The sequence below is a fragment of the Gigantopelta aegis genome, chromosome 7 (assembly GCF_016097555.1).
Source record: "Gigantopelta aegis isolate Gae_Host chromosome 7, Gae_host_genome, whole genome shotgun sequence".
Lineage (NCBI taxonomy): Eukaryota > Metazoa > Mollusca > Gastropoda > Neomphalida > Peltospiridae > Gigantopelta > Gigantopelta aegis.
In genome coordinates this window covers 23704829-23727732 of record NC_054705.1, presented here as the reverse complement: position 1 = coordinate 23727732, position 22904 = coordinate 23704829, and the positions used below count along the sequence as shown (strand labels likewise).

The 22904-nt window shown below is 36.4% G+C and overlaps 2 protein-coding genes across 2 annotated transcripts; one reads left to right on the top strand and one right to left on the bottom strand.

The window, feature by feature from the left end:
• Positions 1-2602: 2602 nt before the first annotated feature.
• On the top strand, positions 2603-4190 carry LOC121377981. Its single transcript, XM_041506077.1, has 2 exons — positions 2603-3138; positions 4124-4190. The coding sequence occupies exons 1-2, from the start codon at positions 2603-2605 to the stop codon at positions 4188-4190; spliced, it is 603 nt and encodes a 200-aa protein (XP_041362011.1).
• Positions 4191-7167: 2977 nt separating this feature from the next.
• On the bottom strand, positions 7168-22864 carry LOC121377280. The gene is given in 2 exon segments (XM_041505216.1): positions 7168-11001; positions 11004-22864. Coding segments are annotated over 2 exon segments (1737 nt in total). The 5' UTR covers positions 11173-22864; the 3' UTR covers positions 7168-9433.
• Positions 22865-22904: the final 40 nt, after the last annotated feature.

Sequence of the window (22904 nt, the reverse complement as noted above, 5' to 3'; positions counted from 1 at the left end):
GTGGTTTTAATCACGTCGGACGTCATGTTCACCAGTGGAGGAAAACATGTTTCTATTTTCACGACTCAGCTTTAAAGACACAACTATTTACAAAACAGTATTTATGGATTTACAAGGCAGTATGTGATGAAAATAAATATTTAAACCCAAAGTAAGGTAGCCGATTGGTAACTACTAGTAACATGTCGAAGCCTGGTAGATATTATCACAATGATTTTATTTAACTGTTAATGAGTATATTGCAATATAAATTATATTGCAATATAAATTATATTGCATATATCTTAGCAGTGCCATTAAAATAGTAATTCGCTTAATTTCGTTTAATAAAATTATTGAGTACGGAATTTGATGATAGTTAATAGTCGTTCACTGTTTTAGTGGAACCGGACACAAACAGTAACTTGTAATTACTATTTAACAACTAGGAATAACCCCTTCATGGGTTCATTCAAATACGTTCCTAATAACGATTACGGCATTAGTAATGTGCCGTAAAATGGCAAATGAATCGATTTAATTACAAGTATATATTTGCTGGCTACTAAATATAAGTGGCTGGAGACTAAAATGTTATACTTTACTTGCCAGGGAAGAGTAAATTTGAACTTGCTTTGTAGAGCACAGAGTACATTGATTTATATTAATCATCGGCTATTGGATGTCAAACATTTGGTAATTATAACTCGCTACATTTTTCCAATAGTAGCAAGGGATCTTTTATATGCACCATCTCACATACAGGATAGCACATACCATGGCATTTGATATACCAGTCGTGATGCACTGGTTGGAACAAGAAATAGTGTTTGTGGTAAAGTGCACAAGTGAAGTGCATGTAAAAGATCTCATGCTGCTAATGGAAAAACACGGGTTTCCTCAAATGTGACAAATAAATCAATGCTCTAGTAGTGTCATTAAACAAAACAAACTTATGTACTAAATTAAGGAAGACAATGTTTCATTTAATGACACTCAACACATTTTATTTACGGTTATATGGCATCTGACATGGTTACGGATGATATTGAGAGGAAACGTGCTCTCGCCACTTTATGGGCTACTCTCTTTGATTAGCAGCAAGGGATCTTTTATATGCACCATCCCACAGACAGGGTGGTACATTGCACAGCCTTTGTTACACCAGTTGTGGAGCACTGGCTGAAATGAGAAATAGCCCAATGGGCCCACCGACGGGAATCGATCCTAGATCAATTGTGCATCAGGCGAGTGCTATACCACTGAGCTACATCCTGCCCCAAGAGTGGAATTGCCATACTGTTTCAACACTTAATTTACAGTGCATTTTGTAGTTAGGAAGGTGTGCATCTCCCTCCCACCCCCACTCAGGCTACAGATTTTCAAAGCTATCTTAGTGCTTCAACATCGTAAAACCTCTGTAAGCCTCGAGGTCACTATGCCGATGGCAGTTTTACGATACTGTATAGTGCTAAAACAGCTTCAAAAATATGGGCTATGGTTCTTAATAAAAAAATTCTTAATTGCTGTGTTAACTGGATCACAGTACAAATATACTGTTCATCCAAACTATCTTATTTAAATAGAAAAACAAAAACACAACAAACTACATGTATATTACAAAATGTAAATAATTTAATTCTTCAACAAAATGCTTTAAAAAATGGATATATACATGTACATATCATTTTAATCACAGACATTTTTATGCATATGTGTAAATATATATCTCAACTTGCATCCGATTTACAATATAAATTTCAAAACTGTACATACACATGTAGATTTCAAAACATTACAAGACTAATACATGCTACTATACTGAGTTTATTTATTCTCATGAACATGTTATTACTTTAACAAAAAATTTATAATTCAGTACTAATGGCCCCAAAATACATTGGTAATGTTATGTTTGCAGATTTCTAATTCATTATCTTACAAAGAAGGTGCTCAAACACCATAATTATATTAACTGAACATTTAACAGCAAAAAAAAACCAAGTCTAAAAACAATATTTTGAAATTAAGAATGGTCCGATTTGTTGAACACTGCTAATTTACTTGTGAAATATTGTTTTAGTTTTTTCTTTTTTTCTTTTTTTTTCGGGGGGGGGGGGGGGGGGGGTCTGACAATGCAAACAGCAAACAAAATAACCAAAACATACTTTTCACTGACATGGGCATTTGGTTTAGAATAGTATTAAAAAGCACACACTGGAATACAAGTACAGGTTGTCAATACATGTTTGACCTAATTTTAGTCAATACATGTATATTTGAAGAACATACATGTATAGGGGGAATGCCAGACAACTCGGCCCAGAGGACAACTCGGCCCACGTCGAGACAGCTCGTCCCAGAGTTTTGAGACAACCCGGCCCACCGCAAGACAACTCTGCCCGGAGTCCAGAGACAACTCGGCACATATGGACAATCTTGTCTATTGTTGAACAATATTGTTGAACAAGTGTTGTTTTTTAAATTAAAGTATTCTCACAGAAATAAAAGAATGTGTTTTTTGTTAAAATTGATAAATTGTTGATCCATTTATCTTTGAAGATAGTTTCCGCTGTTCGAATAATTTGTTTTTGTTCTACAGTCGGTGACCTAAACATTGGAGATGATCCACTGGAGTCTGGCTGTCTGGAGGAAGGTGCAGGAGCTCAGTTTGGCGCAGCAATACATCAATGACAACGGCACCTGCAAGTTCATCAAGAAGGTCTTCGCCCTCCCGTTCCTTCCTTCAGAGCACATGGAAGCAGCCTTCGACGGTCTTAGAAGAGGAACACAAGTTCAAGGACTGGTGACCCTCATGGACTATGTGGACCGCACCTGGATGAGGAGCAGCGTGTGGTCTGTGAACGCCTGGTCAGTCTTCAACCAGAGTGTGAGGACCAACAACGATGTGGAGGGATGGCATCATCGACTGAACCACCGTGCCCTTGGAACAGCCCCTCCCTTCTACAAGTTGGTTCCCATGCTCCACACTGAAGCCAGGCTGGTTCCTCTGACATGCCGGTTCGTCTCAGATAGGAAGATGCGACGGCGACAGAGGAAGGCTTTCAGGAATCGGCAGGGGAAAATTTTCGAACTGTGGGGACGCTACACAGATGGTGAAGTGTCCACTTCGAGATTCCTGTCTGCCTGTGGAAAGCTGTACGCCCCTGTTGCACATGGACTTTTATCTTTTGTTGGACGTTTTATTTCTATGTTCTTTTGGCGATTGGTGTTTTATTTCTTTATTATAACTGTTTATGTATATGTGTTCTGTTGGTTTTTTTGCGTACATATGTGTGTATGTATTTAATGTAATAAATGTGGGAATTTGGCAAATGATGTCTTTTGCGTTATTTCTATAGTACAATACATCTAGAAACCCATCCGACACTACGATATGCACGTACGACATACACAATTGTCATTCTTAATGGTGACCATATAGTTAGCGGTATCTATCAGTATAATGCATTATTATTACTATAGTACAATACTTCGACACTACAACATGGCCAACTATCATACTTAACACACATATAATGTGTCACAGCATGCCCCGTCTAATCAGTCCAATCTCGAGATGTCTGGGCCGAGTTGTCTGGTCCCCTATAGGGGCAAGTAATAAAGCTGGATTGACATGAGCATGGGATTAAAGAAAAACAAATACAATACAAATTAAAAACAAAAGATTTTTTTTCTCTCAAAAGAATGCAGTTTTTGTGTATTGCTTTGTCTAAAATGTTATCCCAAATATATTTCTAAATAATAAAATTTAATGTTAATTTTAATAAAAGTGTACCTTCGGGTACTTTCAATAGAAATTTAAAAACAATACATGTACAGGGAACATTTTGTTCCATATTATGTCATGATTCACTACATAAGTATCAGAGATTGCTTCACAATTTTGAAACATTAAACAGTGCACGTAGTTGCTAATCAATGTTCAATTGACAGGAAATGTTGCTTTTTAAAATGTTTAAAACAAAATGTTCCCCAAGGTTACTTAGAGCAAATTCCAAATTAAGTGCAGTTAAGTTCTGATGGGCAATATTATCTGTATTTCATGTACATACTCAATTTTAAATTATACATATTAGAGAATAACTGATTACTGTCTTAAAATCAGATTTATCTGATCTAGGTTAGAATGGCACCGCCAAGTGGCATTCACCATTCAACCTGAACAGGATAAAGATGATTATCTCTAGACAGTAACCAGATACCAGATATTTTATTTATCCTAATTACCATGATCATGACATTAACCATTTTACTACACAACTTTACCGTTTTCTAAAGTACATGTGTAGTAAGTTAAGACATGTTGAATGCCTTTTCACATACATTATCTATAGACCAAAATAAAATAGTTCTTAAATAACAGCTATATTTTTTGGTCAGGGCCCGGAAACATAGAAATGTATCCAGCCACCTATCTTGACACTATGTACAGTGAAGGCAGGATAAAAAGATAATACTAAACACTGCCCAGAATGCATTTAATAACATCTACCAGGTATTATTAAAAAATATTCCGGCACAGCATTACCTCCCCTACCCAAACCAACAAACATTTCCCTTTGACAGTAATTTCCGTATTTGCAGCTTGCATTTTATTTTTTTAAGCGATGTCATCTTCCCTTGATTTAGCTCTGTGCCTTCCCATGTCTCATTACTGTTAAGTTGTTTTCAAGTAATTGTCAGAGTTTACATTATTTTAAGGTGGGTAATAAATAAAATATCACACTAGATGTCGCTAGATACATGTACAACTTTTATAAAACTTGTGAACTTTCCATGTTAACCGACCTCACTTTTGCTTGGTCAGATACTAACATGGGAAGTTCACTGTGTGGTATTCTCTATTTACTGGTGTAACAAAGGCCATAGTATGTACTATCCTGTCTGTGGGATGGTACATATAAAAGATCCCTTGCTGCTAATCGAAAAGAGTAGCCCATGAAGTGGTACTGACAACAGGTTTCCTCTCTATATATGTGTGGTTCTTAACCATATGTCTGACCCCATATAACCGTAAATAAAATGTGTCGAGTGTGTCGTTAAATAAAACATTTCCTTCCTTCTGTATTCACTAACCATTCTTTCTACAAATCCAATAACACAACTCACACCTTTTAAAAACAATGATTCCAGATGATTTCTCGGTGAGCAGAACATGTCGCCAAATTATCCATTACACTTCAAAAATAGCAGAAACCCAGTTATTTTCCAACAAAATGTCAGTTACATGGGTATTACATTAAATATTTTGCCAGATCAAGCAAGCCCCGAATCGACACCACAAATAGAACGACATGTTTTAAGGCAACCGTTAAAGGATTTTAATTGTCTTAAACTCAACAAGTTCAACATTGATCTGAATGTTTAAGACACATTATGTAGGTTAAAGAGTACAGAAGAAGACCCACAAATCTTCTAACAGAATTGTGAACTGTAATCAGTGTTGTTGCTGCTCCATTTACCCCGCTATTGCATTTTGTCACGCTCCTTTCACATTCTCCACCCTCCTTTAGTTTTCAGTACCACTCTTTATTTTACAGCACCCTACTACATGTATATTTTACAGCACCTATCTCCGCTATTTCCAAATGCACACTTTTTTTGACACACTGCTGTAATGATCAACAAATTACATCAGATGGTCAGTCGTTAATAAAATGAATATGTTCAAGATGTGGCAAATCCAAGTGTTTTAAAGGAAGTGTATCGCCAAAAAAAGGAAGTGTATCACCAAAAAACAGCGTATGACATACACATTGAATAAAATGTGCTGAGGAAGACGAGACATGCAATGGAAATTATGTACACTACAATTTAAACACATAGTGAAGTTTAGTTGTTGGAAATAGCAGGAGCTTCTGTTATTACCTGTAAAAAAAAAAAATTCAATTCATCGACAGACAACATGACCAATCAAAGGAGATCCCACTATAGAAGGTTTCATGAATTATATATCAATCTTTTTATGAAAATAAAATGTGCATATTATTATTGATTTTTTTATATTTTAAATAACACCGTAGATTTAACATTATACTAACAGTCTGGAGGAACCCTGTACATGTAAGATGACTATGCATGGTGTTGCATTAAAATAAAACACCAGTTTCTAAATTAGATTTGTAGAAGATTTGTCTTTGTTAAACAAAGATGGTGGTCTGGAGGGAAAGAACACATTTTCACCATTGAAAAGACAATAAAACACCATTTTAGAAATTAGATTAAAAACTTTTGCTTTGTAAAAGACTGGTCTTTGCTAAACAAAGATGGTGGTGAGGAGGGAAAGAACATGTTTTCATCACTGAAATGACAATAAAACATGTGACCATTTTATAAAATAGATTTGCTTTGTAGAAGACTGGTCTTTGCTAAACAAAGATGCATGGTGGTGCGGAGGGAAAGAACACGTTTTTACCATTGAAATGACAATAAAACAAATACTTTTTTTTCCTTCATGAAACTCATTTTAAAACCAACATTAGGTCCACATTAGAAGTTAAACTTCAGTAAAGTATCGGCAGAAAAAGACGACCACATTATTTGCCTGCTATTCATCTCTAAGAAGCTGAGGTCTTTAAAGGGGTTATTCAACCTGTTAAACTGTAGGCCTACATAAAAATAACTTTTAGTTAAATTCAGTGGGTGTGATTTTGAAGAAACTCCATATAAACGACATCGTAGAATACAATCTTCTATGTACGAAGAGGTAAGACAGTATTTGGAACAATTATTTATGACTTGCTTCTGGTGTCATTGGATGACAACATACACATCCACAAGGTATTTACGTACTATCATGCCCAAACTTATGGACAGAATTGTGAAAATAAAATGCCGTTATTCAAGTGCTCGTGAAGTTCAAATACATGTAACTGAATAAACTGTACCGTATCGGGCTAAAACTGCCAGTGGATACAACATTAAAAAGAAACATGTTTATCTGTTGTATATACATGTACATGGAAAGATATGATGTGACTAAAAAAATATATTATTATAATTACTATTATTATTATTACATTCATCAGGGTATGAACCAAAAAAATCATCCACAAACTGGGAATCAGCGAAGCCATTCTCACATAAGTACCAGATGATTTGTTTTGTTCATACCCAGATGAACGTAAAAGAAATAACAGACAGTACTTGTAATTAAATTTGAATCATACTTTTTATGCTAATAATAACACTAAAACTTCATACTTAATTCATTTTGAATTAATTTTGGCCCATAAACAATAATGCTCAATAAGACAACTATTTGCCCATATAAAATGACTTCATCAGGTACGACGTTCCCAGAAGACACAATTTTTACGTTCATCAAAAAAGGAACAAACTCCCTTTGATTATGCCTGGCCAATGATTTGACATTATATTGCAATTAATGCATGTAAGGAAAGTTTAATTAAGGAATGAATGAATAAATGAATGAATGAATGAATGTTAAACAACACACCAGCATGAAACACATTGGCTATTACAAAGATAAATACAGGAATGGAGTGATAAACAATCTGGTAAGGACGACTCTTCTTTATTCAATACATTATTTTTTTTTTTTTTTGGAGGTGCATGACCAAAGTTCAGAAGAATTAAATTGCACTAAGGACATGAGTTGTCCAGTGACAGGTCATGTTGGGAAAGTGTTCCAGATGCATGGGTTGACCATTCTGATAAAGACTAATGAAGAAGGCAGAGTTTAACACTCACCAACGAAAACTTCATCATTATGGCCAGGAGGTATGGGAGGTGACCAGTAGATCAGTTATGGAGGTGGTTAATTCTAAGTTCTGCAATTATAGGATATTAAAGAAGTTTCCATTTCGTGTCATGTTTATGTCCCTCATTATCTTACAAAGAAGGTGCTCAAACACCATATTTATTTTAACTGAACATTTCACAGCAAGTCTAAACACAATATTTGGTACAATCATTATAATATAACGCTGAATGCACATGGCAGTGAAAAACAGGTTTTGTCCAAATATGTTTTTGAAATTAAGAATGGTCTGATTTGTTGAACACCACTAATAACTTGCGAAATATTGTTTTTGTTTTTTCTTTTTTCTTGGGGGGTTTTCTGACAATGCAAACAGCAAACAAAATAATGTGTTTGTATCGAAATTAGGAAACCAAGGGAGTTTCAATTTACATTTGACCTCTTCCAGGTGTAGCTCTTCGTACCTGACGATTTAAAACGAAAAACGTCAAACACCAAATGAACAAGAAACAAAAAAGATACATATTCATATAGGAATCATGTCCTGGAGTACTTTTAACATGTGTCTGTAAATACTGAATTTATATAGGGTTTTGGGGGTGGGTATTTTTTGGAGACTTATGTTAGTTTTAATCAATGCAAACAGCAAACATAATAATGTGTTTGTATCGAAATTAGGAAACCAAGGGAGTATGAATTCACATTTGACCTCTTCCAGGCATAACTCTTCGTACCTGACGATTTAAAACAAAAAACATCAAACACCAAATGAACAAGAAACAAAAAAGATACATATTCATATAGGAATCATGTCCTGGAGTACTTTTAACATGTGTCTGTAAATACTGAATTTATATAGGGTTTTTGGGGTGGGTATTTTTTGGAGACTTATGTTAGTTTTAATCACCAAGTTATCCATCCCCAATTTTACAATAAATGAGCACTAGAAAGTTCTTAATACATGATCAACGGTATTTGAGGCAAATTTCCTAGACAACCTGAGTCTTTATACGATGATATACCCTTGAGAATAATTTCAAACTATGACACAGGTTGCTCTGCACCACTAGCAAATATTCTCATCTTAGCTAAGGATTTTACCAATTATATTTGCATTTGCAGGACAGTGGTTATCATTTTTCTAAGGGGGGGGGGGGGGGGGGGGGAGAGGTGGACTTATTTCCATGTGTATATAAAAATATATGTACAAGTTTAGGTGTAAAAATACACATTTTGCTAACCACCCTGTTTTCCAGATCTGTCTACATGGAAAACAAGACAGAGTTTGTTTCTTTAACGACACCACTACTAGTCTAGGGTACATTGATTAAAATATTATGTCAAACATTCACCAAGGTAATTATAACATAATGCCGTAGAGAGAAAAGTAACTACATTTTTCCATTAAATATTAGGGATCTTTAATATGCACCATCCCACAACAGGATAGCACATAACAAGACCACACTGTTCTTGACAAGTAAAAGGATTCCTCCAAAATAATGCTATTACCAGTGCCACCATCCCTTGGCTTGTCATTATGACCATCCCTTGGTTTGACATTACCATTATCCCTTGACAGAAGTACTCAAGTAGCATAACTCTTACACATCAGTGCGTGTGTTAAATGGAGGTTGAGGGGTGTGTGTGCGTGGGGGGCAGCAGCGATGGTTTTTATACACCCCCACCCCACTTTTTGGCACCTTCTTACGCCGTGCCCTGAACCCAATCACTGGCGTTGTTAGAGACTGGACCCAGACTAGACATGCCTGGACGTTGAATGGATATGAGCATAACTAATTTATTTGAAATTGGAATCATTAACCAGTGTTGTACGTTCCTTGGACTGCTATTGCTCTTGTTGCTGCGTGGACTGTCGCTGATCACAGACTGGTTCATGTAGTAGCGCTCCGCCAGCATGTTCAGCTGCGATGCAGCCTCCTCACCATCGCTGAAGTCATCGTCGACATCTTGAAGACCTGCCAGTTCCGCTGGTTTAAAATTCCACACAGGAACGATGCCTGCACCACTGGGAGCTGCATCGGAGAATGAATACTTCACACCTCCAATGCTGAGTGGTGTGGTGGCTTCATTGCAGTCGTTCATGTGTGGAATCTCTCTCTGCATCTCTTCTTCAATGTTGTTCATAGGCTTGGCCGATTCTCTGGGAACGCCTTCAAGTTTTAAGTCTAGCTTTGCTGCAACTTTCTCGATTAAATCTTCAATCGATTCGTGCTCTTTCCACACTCTGACTGCCCTCCATCGAGCCCGACTACCCTTAGGTGCGGGAATTGCATCAAAACAGACAGTCTCCCCAACCACAAGTACTTTGCATAAATCATCAATTGCTTTACCAAATATCGTCCGGTCTATGAAGACATGCTCATGCTTGCCAAGATCAATGATTCCCCACAGTTTGGCAACATGATAAATCTTACCCTTACGACCAGACAAATTAGGACGGCCTGCCGTCTGTGGGCGACTGCCAGTGATGATGACATTCAAACGAGTGTTTTTAATAGGAGATATCAACCCATCATCCGACACCAAGAACAAGTTAGAGTGAGCACGAACAAACTTTTCCAATTCAGCTTTTCCGTATCCTATGGTATTGCGAAGACTTTCTGGAGCCTGGCTGAAATGAGTGTACAAGACATTAACTTTCATGTCATCTTTCTTCTCAGTGATGCTCTTAATAAACATGACAGCTTTGTACTCATTAGCTGTCATAGTGACAGGACCTGGCTTGGAATTCGAACTGGATGGTGTCTTTACTGCCGCTTGGGTCTTGTAACTGTCTGACACGTCCAGAGACTTTGGCCTCCTCTTCAATTTAGGGGTGTGCTGATTAGGCAGCAGAAGAAAGTTCGGACTTGCAGATGATGTCATTTTCAAATCTTTGATTGGCTCGGAGTTGGGATTCATAGCATTGAACGTGACATTATCCTTCAGACTGACCATATCATCTTTGATGTCAAAAATTAACGGATGACGAAGAAGCCATTCCAGAAACTTATTCTGCGGTCCAACACATTCGCGGATTGCTTGCGATGCCTGCGACAGGTGGCCAGCCAGACTGGCAACTGGCATGGTGGTCTCGCCTTTCTTGATCATCCGGTTGCGAAAGTACTGTACAGCCTCGGTCTCCACTGACACATCGGAGGTGCTTGTCCTCGATGAAGCTGGGCTGCTTTCTCGAAAGTCCTCCCCAAGAGCAGTTCCATCATTCAAACTCACAAGGTTTCCATTGACAGTGAACAGTGAAGGATATTTCAAAGAAATTTCTTCAGACCAGCTTCATTGCCTCCAGCGGCCGTGCGCATCTCCAATGTGAAATTGCGACTGCCAAATCGTCCTGCCAGCTGGCTAATGGTCAAGGGGACCGAACTGTACATTAAAGTCTCTAAGAACTGCAACATCACCTTGTGACCTGGATCATCAGCCATTTTGGGGTTTTTTTGTGTTTGTATCGAAATTAGGAAACCAAGGGAGTTTGAATTCACATTTGACCTCTTCCAGGTGTAAAATGAATATGTTCAAGATGTGGCAAATCGAAGTGTTTTAAAGGAAGTGTATCGCCAAAAAAAGGAAGTGTATCACCAAAAATGATACATCGGCTATTACAAAGATAAATACAGGAATGGAGTGATAAACAATCATGTAAGGACGACTCTTCTTTATTCAATACATTATTTTATTTTATTTACAAACTCCCTTTGATTATACCTGGCCAGTGATTTGACGTTATATTGCAATGAATGCATGCAAGGAAAATGTAATTAAGGATGAATGAATGAATGTTAAACGACACCCCAGCATGAAACACATCGGCTATTACAAAGATAAATACAGGAATGGAGTGATAAACAATCATGTAAGGACGACTCTTCTTTATTCAATACATTATTTTTATTTATTTACAAACTCCCTTTGATTATGCCTGGCCAGTGATCTGACGTCATATTGCAATGCATGCATGTAAGGAAAATGTTATTAAGGAATGAATGAATGAATGAATGAATGAATGTTAAACGACACCCCAGCATGAAACACATCGGCTATTACAAAGATAAATACAGGAATGGAGTGATAAACAATTATGTAAGGACGACTCTTCTTTATTCAATACATTGTTTTTTTTGGAGGATGCATGCCCAAAGTTGAGAAGAATTAAATTGCACTAAGGACATGAGTTGTTTCAGATGCATGGGTTGACCATTCTGATGAAGACTAATAAAGAAGGCAGAGTTTAACACTCGCCGACAAAAACTTCATCATTATGGCCAGGAGGTATGGGAGGTGACCAGTAGATCAGTTATGGAGGTGGTTAATTCTAAGTTCCGCAATTATAGGATATTAAACAAGCTACTATTTCGTATCATGTTTATGTCAATGACAAGAACAATTAGAGAGGCATATTAGCACTTACAAGCCACATGAGGAAAAGTGCAGATACATGATAGAGAGAGATGAAACGTTTGCCGAGTATCATCACCAACAACAAAGGGTTAAGCTGTACAAGGTACAGGAGAGCGAGATGATACGGTTAGATCAAGAACAGTTTACTCATCTTCATCACGGAAAATACGACGTGGAATCTGTTCCTCTGTAGGCAAACAATTACAAACATGTCTTTTCAGATAACTGTGCTCTGAATAATAACTGTCACACGTAAATATCACCACACGTCCAAAGTTTTCTTCTGAACCATGACAAAACCGCACTGTATTTAAACTGACACATAAATTTAATATTTACTAATACCAACACACAGACCTATTTTTCACTATTAGAGCTGTTTTTGGTAACTGAAATCATACTTTACTTATATTTTATTGTTCATATTATCTATTTCCGTACATCCGAAGTGTTTCTGGTCATCCTGGCTATTATCAATATCACAAAACGCATTTTTCATATTTTTAAAAATGCACATGTGTCCGAAAAGTAATGGTTATGTAGTAGAGTTCTAGTCTGTTTTTAAGGGTATTTCACCGTATCAACATCACAGACTCAAGTTTCACTCTGTTGTAAAGTTATTCAGGTGTGTTGCAGGTGTATAGATTAACTAAACTGAAGTGTCCATTTTCACGGGCTGAAACTAGGGTCTGTACTTTTACTCTCTAGATCCATATTAATGAAATGATTTTGGACATTTTCTTTTTTGATATAAGATGTTTGAGTATGTTCATTTACACGTTTAATGCTACCTTAAGTGCCTTGTATTTGCATATCAATTAATTTGTTTTGTTGGTTTCTGCAAACAAAATATACAAAACGACAGATGGAATCCAGGTTGGTATTTTCCTAGTCATACATGTAGTCAACAACAGCATATTTACAGAATAGATCAATGGTATTCCATAAAATACTTGGACAAATAAACTGTCCTGGGAACACACATCAGCTATTTGCCCAGGAAAATGGGTTAATGGTTAGTTATCAGACAGAGAAGTCTGTGTATACCTTTCCATAAAGCAATGGAAACTCGCATATAAACACATTACATGTGCTTACCAATCACCACTGATATGTTGGCATGTTTCATTTATAAATTGTGTAAAAAAAAGTACTTTGGAACTTTGTTCACTGAATCCACATAGATTCCATGCAAATTGTATTTGGAGATTCATTCATATTTTGAGCCCTTTATAGTTATAATATAAAAGTAATTACAATTTCAGACAAAATTATATTTTTGTTTCACCAAAAATCATACAATAAGAAAAACAAAGGCAACAGCTACTGCATCAGTTAGTAAAAAGAAAAAGTACAAAGACAACTGTGAAGGTTTGTGTTAATTTATTATCACTATGTTTTTGTCTATTGATACAATATAAAATTCCAAGATTATTTTTATGTACAAGCCCTATGAAAGTAAATATGTTTTATAATTTAAATATTTAACAACATCTTAACTGCTAAGCCACCTGGTAATCCACAAAGGTCTTTTAGTATTAGCACTTGCGGACCAGCCAATTTTTTTTTTTTTTAAATACAAAAATAATTTAGAAACTAAAATTTGTAAAAGAAGACTGCATACATGTACTTGCAAGTCACTAATATTTGATATGAAATAGTTGGCAGCTGACAAGATGTTTAATGCAATTCTTTATTCTTCCAGCCCAAAGCAGTGATAGAGAGCATTGGTGAGGGTGGACAGCAAAAACAAGGACAAATTTCTACTAAGCCGAACTATTCCTATCAGCACCTGTCTATAGAACTTGAAAAAATAACTGCTGTTGTACACAATGTACACAAAGAAAGAATGGAATCTACAAGCCTAGCATCCTCTCTTTTTGATAGCAAAGTAGTATCCTTTCAACCTTCCAGGCTTCCTGCCAATCCACCTAGCTCACATTCCAGTCCTACTGCAAAATCTACCTAGCTCACCTGACTCACCTTCCAGTCCTCCTGCCTATCTACCTAGCTCACCTGACCCACCTTCCAGTCCTGTCTCTCCAATAACTCCCCTAGCTCCTATCTCTCCAATAACTCCCCTCCTATCTCTCCAATAACTCCACTCCTATCTTCAGCCTACACCCACACATTAAAGACCACATTAGACACTTTAATCTGCACAATACAAGATTTGACACACAGGTCCTAACACAGCAAAATAAATGTAGATGTACATGCACAGGAGAAAACACACAGCAACACACACCACCCGAACATACATCAGCAGAACAAGCAGAAGGCATCACCGACAGAAGGATATTAAACCTAACACCATTTGAATTATTTAAAACAAATTATAATCATGCAGACATTAGAACAGCACTGAGACAGTCCTCTGGTGAACAGAGAAGACTGCCAAACAGGACAGGGACAAGCTTCAAGAGTTACTAAACAACTGGAGCTTAATTCCAACCTACAGGAGCTAGAGAAATCATGAAACGTATTTTTACAGTTGGAGAACTATGAGTGGGAAGGTTGCCCAGAGGAGAACTACTGGATGGGACTATGAGTGGGAAGGTTGCCCAGAGGAGAACTACTGGATGGGACTATGAGTGGGAAGGTTGCCCAGAGGAGAACTACTGGATGGGACTATGAGTGGGAAGGCTGCCCAGAGGAGAACTACTGGATAGGACTATGAGTGGGAAGGTTGCCCAGAGGAGAACTACTGGATGGGACTATGAGTGGGAAGGTTGCCCAGAGGAGAACTACTGGATGGGACTATGAGTGGGAAGGCTGCCCAGAGGAGAACTACTGGATAGGACTATGAGTGGGAAGGTTGCCCAGAGGAGAACTACTGGATAGAACTATGAGTGGGAAGGTTGCCCAGAGTCGTCTAGATGATACAAAATTCCAGTACATTACAGATATTATTCTGCAAAAGTTTGTTGGCACTTCGCCACAATTAATGTGTTCATAGGTATAAAATAAAATATATACTTATGTTTTCTGCTTCGTATCATTGCAGGTCACTATCTATCATTGGCTGGTGCAGACAGTTGAGTAAGAAAGGTTAAAAAAAGGCTTTTTATCGTAATGCAAATGGCGGGTGTTTTGCTGAACATAAAGGAATCAGGAATATGTGGAGGTAATCAATTTTCAGTTATATAGTGTGTCTCTTTGGAACATATTACACAACGACTTATTAGCCAAATAATAAATGATATAGCTCATACAAAGATTGGCTAGGGGCAGGGCAAACCTGATCCTGAATTAAGCTCACAGTCAGCAGTAGTGGTCCCACAGGCTGGTGTTCTAACCAAAAAGCACATGATATCACTAGAGACAATTTACAGAAAGCAACAATTAGACAAAAAGTTAATTATGATGTAAAACAGTCACTTTATAACTACAAACCTGGAGATTTAGCATGGTATTTACGTGAAACACGGAAAGAGTTGACATGTCAAAAGTTACAAATGTCATATGCTGGTCCTTTTAACATTATAAAAAGGATGAATGCCGTAGATTATGAAATCCAATTCAATGCTTCCGGTAGCTCAAAGATTGTACATCATAACAAGCTGAAGCCATATAATGCTAAAAATTACCCTCAGTGGATGGAAAAGGTTTTAATGAAATTAAAATTAAACTAGTCAATTTGAGAAGAAGTAAAATCAGATAAAAGTACATATATCTAAGTCTAAATAATGTGTCAACTGAATATATGTAGAACCAGTAGAAGGTATAAATTAGTGGACATGTACAATTAGGGTGCAAAAATTTTCAGAGAATATACTTGGATAAAATTTTGTTCTTGCAGTTATTAAGAACATAATCAGAAATATGCAGGCAAAAATCAGCATGGTGACAGCTCAGGGTCGTGCTTATCAGTGCAGAAAATTTTCTTATATTAGGGAACGAAGAAGGGTGGTCAGTCACACATACAAGACCCATGTGCCACTAGATGAAGCGCCCTTCTACTGTACCTTATGTCTGTTCAGATGCGAAAGGCAAGAGGAGCTGGAGATGCACATGACGACATACAAGCCGCACGAGGAAAATTGTAAATACATGTTGGAAAGAGATGGAGAGTTTACGCAATATCACCACCAAAACCCACAGTAACTCTACATGAAAAAGATCTTTTCAGCAACTTCCCGAGTTTACCAGACTTTCTTCTTGACGAGCTAACCGTGGAGCCAGTAGCAGCAAAGGTGGCAAGAATGGAACAACTTTCCAAGGCAGAAAGCTTGGCATCCGGATCAGCTTCTTCTACAGGCTCTAGCTGTGTGGAAAACAAGCAACTAACACAAGCAATGGAATTGTTTACCAAGACCATTGCTAGCTTCACGAGTAGCATGTGGTTCTACCAAAATCACCAATAGAACATTTTCTGATTCGTGCTATGGACTGAATAAAAACATCAATGTGTTATGAATGTTATTTGCCCTCCAGAACCAGAAACATCCACAACGTACCATCGATTACCATTTCCCAATCCGTGGTCATACTAGTAGTTTCCTTCCTGCAGATAGGGCATTTGGTAGGATTGAACAGGACATCCTCAAAAAAGAAACAATTCTACTGCCTGCTGAATACATCGAAATCCTCAGGGAACATGGAAATGTTCATTAATATGGCAAAGACTGGCACTGTTATGACTTCAAAAGTGAGGCTGGTCAATTTTGTAAATCCCAAAGGTCATTTAGAATCAGTGATGCAAAGGTACTTCAAGTGGCAGAAGACAAGTTAGGTTGGGGTTTTTTACCATTATTTTTTTTATTAAATTTTATTAATCATTAAAAATATTGTTCTGTTGTACATGTTAAAACATCTTTAGTAAGTAGACCTGGCTTTGAAGGTGAATGTGAAATGTGCAGACAAAGAAATTTACCAGCTGATGTTTTCATGGATATTTATCATGATGGTTTTATATGGCAAAGAGTTTACAAGTGATAGATGTTAAATGTTGATTGGTTTCAGCCATTCAAACACAGTATCTATTCTGTTCGGCTTAAGTGGGCAAATAGTATTATTTTGATTGGTTTAATACCCAATATGAATTCCAAGCCACCTACCAAAACATTTATTAAAGCTCTCGTTGAAGAACTGTAGAGAGCTTGTGATGGTTTCTGCAAATTTCTTAAATCCATCATCAAAGATCAACTGATTACAACATGACCTGGAAGTCAGCGTAGCACAGGCAGCATGAAATATAGAAAGAAGGGGGGAGGAACTGACAACAGTTCACACACTATAGGAACCGGTCAAGCATCAAGTGTATATAAACAGCATCACAGCTACTGTGTACATTAGTAAATACTTGTTTTAAATAGCTGACTGACAAGTAACTACAAGTCCAAGAGTGTATAGTATGTGTATGTCTGTGCATGTTCGTTTCAGTAATTACATATTCATAACACTTAGTTATAATATATATTTTGGAAGGAAACCCACTAGAGGCCAATTTCATTCAGACTAAATCTCTGAAGATGCACAACAGTGACTTCTTTGCTAAACTATTTGTTGTTTTGTTAAAAATGTAAGGATCATACCGTGAACTATATGTTCATAAAAAAATTTTACAAGCAAATGATTGCATTTACTAAATAAAAGGAGTTTTTAAGAGGGTGATTAACACATTCAAAATGCACTCATAATTCAGTTGTATTCTATAAGAACTGGTTGGTATTCTTGAGTTATTTATGCAAAGATTGTGTATGGAATCAATTAATTATATGTAGTTATTTGTCGCAAATATGGCACTTGCAACTATATGAATGATAATTCCCCATTTAAATGAATATTATTCCTATATTTACAGAATCTCATTGAAGACATGTCTGAAGAAGTCTGGACAACACTTTTGAAGGTTTCAGAACAAGAGTCCAGGACTTGTTCTGCATATCTCTTCAATGGTCAAATCAGATGACCAGCACCCACAACAGCCCGATACAGTAGCACCTGCTAGACCTCACTGGTGTGTTTGCCAGAACTGCCGTGAAATGACCACAGATTTGGAAATTGTGCTGTGGATACAACAATGACAAATGCACAAGACAACAGCCAGTAAGTACATGTAAAAACAACAACCCGAGACATCCAGTAAAATAAGAGAAACAAGTTTTCATATACTACATTTCAAACAACTGACTATAAAAATGGACAGTCCCACGAGTGTTGCAGCTATAAATGTATATACCTAATAAAATTATTTAAAAATTCAAAACATATTGCACTTAAGGTACTGTTCTTCGCGGTACTTCTGGTTGAAACAGAGTATCTTGGATGTCCCATTGTATATACAGAAGCTTTCTCAAATATATACACAACTAATTCCAAATACTTGTATTTCTCTATTTTAGCGTGTACTTTTTTTGTTTTATTATAGGAAATGGACTACTTGGGTCTTGGACCCCATGGTCTTGGCACTACAGCAGCGGTACCGGAATGATGTCTTTGCTCTACAGGCAGTCACTGTTGAAGACATCTCCGTAAAAGAAACAAGCATGCAGCCTATAGACCGTTCACACTTTGGCAGTACAAGAGACTTGGAGAGACGGTCAGGAGGGTTATACCAAGCTGTTGTGTTTGGAAGATACGCATTGCTTTTCCTGATCCCCAGGGAAGTTATACAGGATACATTCCTGGAAGACTTAACTAAACTCTTCTGTCTCTGTATATAACTTGTGCAGTAGGCTCGAATTCTGCCAGTTGATTCTTTTTGTTTATCAATACTCTTTCAGTTTCAGTCACTCTGTGTGGTAATGTCTAGAACACAAATTCATAATAACTACATTAAATACATATTAATTTACCGCTTATTTTGAATAGTAACTGCAAAATGTTTAGTGAAATTGCTTATATTTGTTATGTTGCAATTAATTAAAAACTGAGCTTCATGTAGCTCTACAAATCTGAACAATAAATGCAATTTTGAGAAATCTAATGTTACAAATTTTTCAAAGCCAAATTAAGCCTACAATCAGCCACAAACATCTTTGTATGCTTAATTATTGGTCAGTCATGAACAATTGCATAGTTTTATTTAATCTATTTTTCTGTATGCCTGCTTCAAGGCATTCTGAACATTTCCATTGTAATTAAGCAACAATTGTTGTTTTGTATATAAACTTTTTAAAACTTTTTTCTGTGGAGTCGCCATGGTGTTTGCACACGTGCTGTTTGTGATAATAAGGTCACTTGATACACTTCAAATGCATGACGTGTCGAACTGAATCTGCCGTCTAAACATAGACTTCATTTGACGTGAAGGAAAAAACATAAATTGATTCATACAAAAACGTATTTGGCAAAAAGTCCATACTGAGCTAGTATACAAACACTTGGGGAACCAAACACACATTGGATATACAGATATGAATATTCTGGACAAGAAAATGTAAGTAAATTCTCATTCTAATAATTCAAAAAGGTTTTATTAGCCGGAAACTTGACATAATGGCAACAATTTGTTTTGTTTTATTTAACAGACACCACTGAAGCAAAAACGAGGGTAATCCTGATAAGAGTTTCGTAAAATCAGTACGACTGATAAGTGAGTGCAACAATTGTTTTATTATAAAAAAAAATAATGAATAACACTGACCATTTCAAAATGTTTCAACCACAACTAAGCTCAGAAGGAGACGACGTCATATTTCATATACAAAGTCTGAACTAGGACTTGGGAAGCAAGGTCACAAGTTATGACATTGTTTCACAAAATTACACTTATTACAACACGTGTGCTTTCTATGGTTTTTATAAACTTTATTATATATTATATTATCATCATAATAATAGTAACAAGCTTATGTGTTAGTATAAACACAAAATAACAGCCAGTTTGACATGACACACGTGGAAATATCTTTCTGCTCGTAACTGACCAGCGAAAACCCTCCATCTGGACAGCAAAATTTCCACCACTGATGTACGATGTTGGATAATGAGAACTGGGAGAAAAACTCGAAGTGACTAAAACACAAATCAAAAGTACCAACCTGATTGACAGAAGAGGGGATGACATAATTTAGAACTTGACAGAAGCCATCCATTATTAACAGATCCAACAACAAGAAAGAATTTTTTTTTAAATGTTGATGGTCAACAGATATAGCGACTTGGGAAGCAAGGTTACAAGTTATGACATTAAGCCAGTACACTTGTTACACCATGTTTCCTTTCTATGGGTTTTTAAAACTTGATTATGTTGAACCATGAGGATAATAAACTTTGGAAGAAAACCTCCAGAGTCCAAATTCATTCAGTATGCAAAAGTCTAGAAGAAAGAAAGAAGAGGGGATGAGTTGATAACACAGTTCAAAATCCAAATTAGCTATATTATTACAATGCAGGATACAATTCAGATTGTAGCTTCAGAAAATAACATACAAGGGCTGAAAACTATACATTTTGTCGGCCTGAATCAACAGTACACAGGTGAAAAGATCTTTCGGCTCATAGTTGACCTGCAAAAACTGTCCTGGACGGCAAAATTTCCACCACTCATGTATGATTAATAGACTCCATCATATGCGGTCATGTGGGATAGAAAAAGTACACCCGAGGCCTTGTTTATCGTATAACATTTACACACATAATCATTAGTGTTTATATTATCAGTAGTCACAGATAACTTACCTTGTCAAGTGTTATTAAGTTGTTAAATTGCATTTTTATACAGCCGCAAATGTAAAAAGATTGAAGCCATGCTTTTTGTACCAGCCTTGTTCTGGATTTTTAAGAGTTACCATGTACTTCCGGGTTTCTGTCATTGCTATTTTTGACGTCTGTTACACTGTGTGAGTTAGGTAAATATGAGTAATTTCAGATATTACTAATGTAACTTATATCCGATTTGGAACGGATATGGAACTTATATTTATTTGTATATATATATGCCTAATTGTATTTATTTCGTTCCCATTATAGCATAGTAATTAAGGTGTAATAGTTTGTAGGGCCTAATGACGTTATCCAGTAGTAAATGATGTCACTGGTTTTCTAACCCGCATTGCGGGATTTACAAATTCTGCAATGCAGGATTGTACCCCGCACTGCTGGATTTTACCCTGCTTTGCAGAATGCATACTTGCTCTGCGGAATGCATAATTCTACAGTCCTGGATATTAACCAGTATTGCTGGATTTTGGCGGAGGTATAAATACGGATCCCGCAATGATTTGTGAGTTTCGGTCAATCATTCGCCCCAAGAGGTGGGTTGGGTTTATTAATAGAATACTAAATTACATGGGTTTTACATATGTGAATATTATTGGGATAACTTATAGAGACCAAACTCACAAAATTAATGATTACATAATTAATAAAGATTAAAGGATATTATTTTTTCGACATTTATTATTCATAGAATTTAGGGAGATAGCACCCATTACACTAAAAAGGTGTATGCCCCAGGTGTTGTGATTTTTATGTGGCAAAGTTTAATGCATATTATATAGAGAGGGATAAAGATAGAGAGATGCCTATGCAGTGGAAATAGGTATTCTTGCAGTTATCGATGTTCTTGGTCCAAAATTTAGACTGTATATATTATAACGTTGAGGACTTAGTGTATTAGGAATAATTATTATAGTGCAACTTACCTGTCTTAGGTGAATAAGACTCAGTCTTTTAAGATATTTAAGAATTGTAGTATATTGCATAGCCTGAAAGTAACCTAGTCATATTTATTTAATTATTCATGTCAATTTTATTACTAAATAAATCAGTGAACATACAGTTCGACTGCATATGTGATTTGAGGTTATTGTTAAATAAATATTGTTGAATTTTAATCTTGTTGGTGATCTTTTGCCTTCATAGTTAGTAGTTATGGCCATTTACAAGGACACCCTCTAATCCAGGGTTGTCACAATACTCCCCATGTTAAATGCAATGACGTCATAGCCTATTCAGGACAGATTTATTCTGTGTGGGCTGACATCATGGAATGGGTCTGTTGCATAGCTAGGGATGGGAGAAAATGAGAACTGGGAGAAAAACTTTAAGTGACTAAAGTACAAATCAAAAGTACCAACCTGATTGACAGAAGAGGGAATGAGATAATTTGGAACTTGACAGAAGCCATCCATTACCAAAACATCCAACATCAGAAATGAATTTTAAAGAACTGTTGATCATCAACAGATACTGAAGCACTAACATTTAATAGATGAAAGTAAGAAAATGAAAAAACTAAAGTAAAAGCACCTTTAATGTTTCACAAACGAATATATCCATAACAGCTTCGGTAAAAACCTCAAGTCAGGTGCAGATTCCAATATAAAAACAAAAAAGGCCTATTGGCCTACGGAGCACTGCTATTAATTGTTTTTATTTTGTAATGTTAATTTTTTATTTAAATTTTAAAATTCCAAAATCTCTCTCCATTAGTTTATGGATGTACACTATGACAAGGATGGTGTTTTCCATTGCATAGTGACTATAAGTTGTCCAAACAAACCATTTGTTGCTTCTCAGAGAGTCAGAGATATTTTTATGATGAAATCATTCCACAACACAATGTCATATAGAAGTCGGACTACAGCACAGTATATCTATTTATCTGGCAGAAGCCATGTCCCTCTTTAATCTGGCTAAGAAAAAAAGCATACTCAAATTGATAATGAAGGAAGGAAATGTTTTATTTAGCGACGCACTCAACACATTTTATTTATGGTTATACATGTATGGCGTCGGACATATGGTGAAGGGCCACATAGATATTGAGAGAGGAAACTCGCTGTCGGCAGTTAATGGGCTACTCTTT

Bases quoted from the DNA above. Each gene is read 5' to 3' on its own strand.
- LOC121377981 (XM_041506077.1), top strand. From the start codon at position 2,603: ATGATCCACTGGAGTCTGGCTGTCTGGAGGAAGGTGCAGGAGCTCAGT. The intron at 3,139-4,123 runs GTACGCCCCTGT...TATCTGATCTAG, and splicing joins CTGTCTGCCTGTGGAAAGCT to GTTAGAATGGCACCGCCAAG.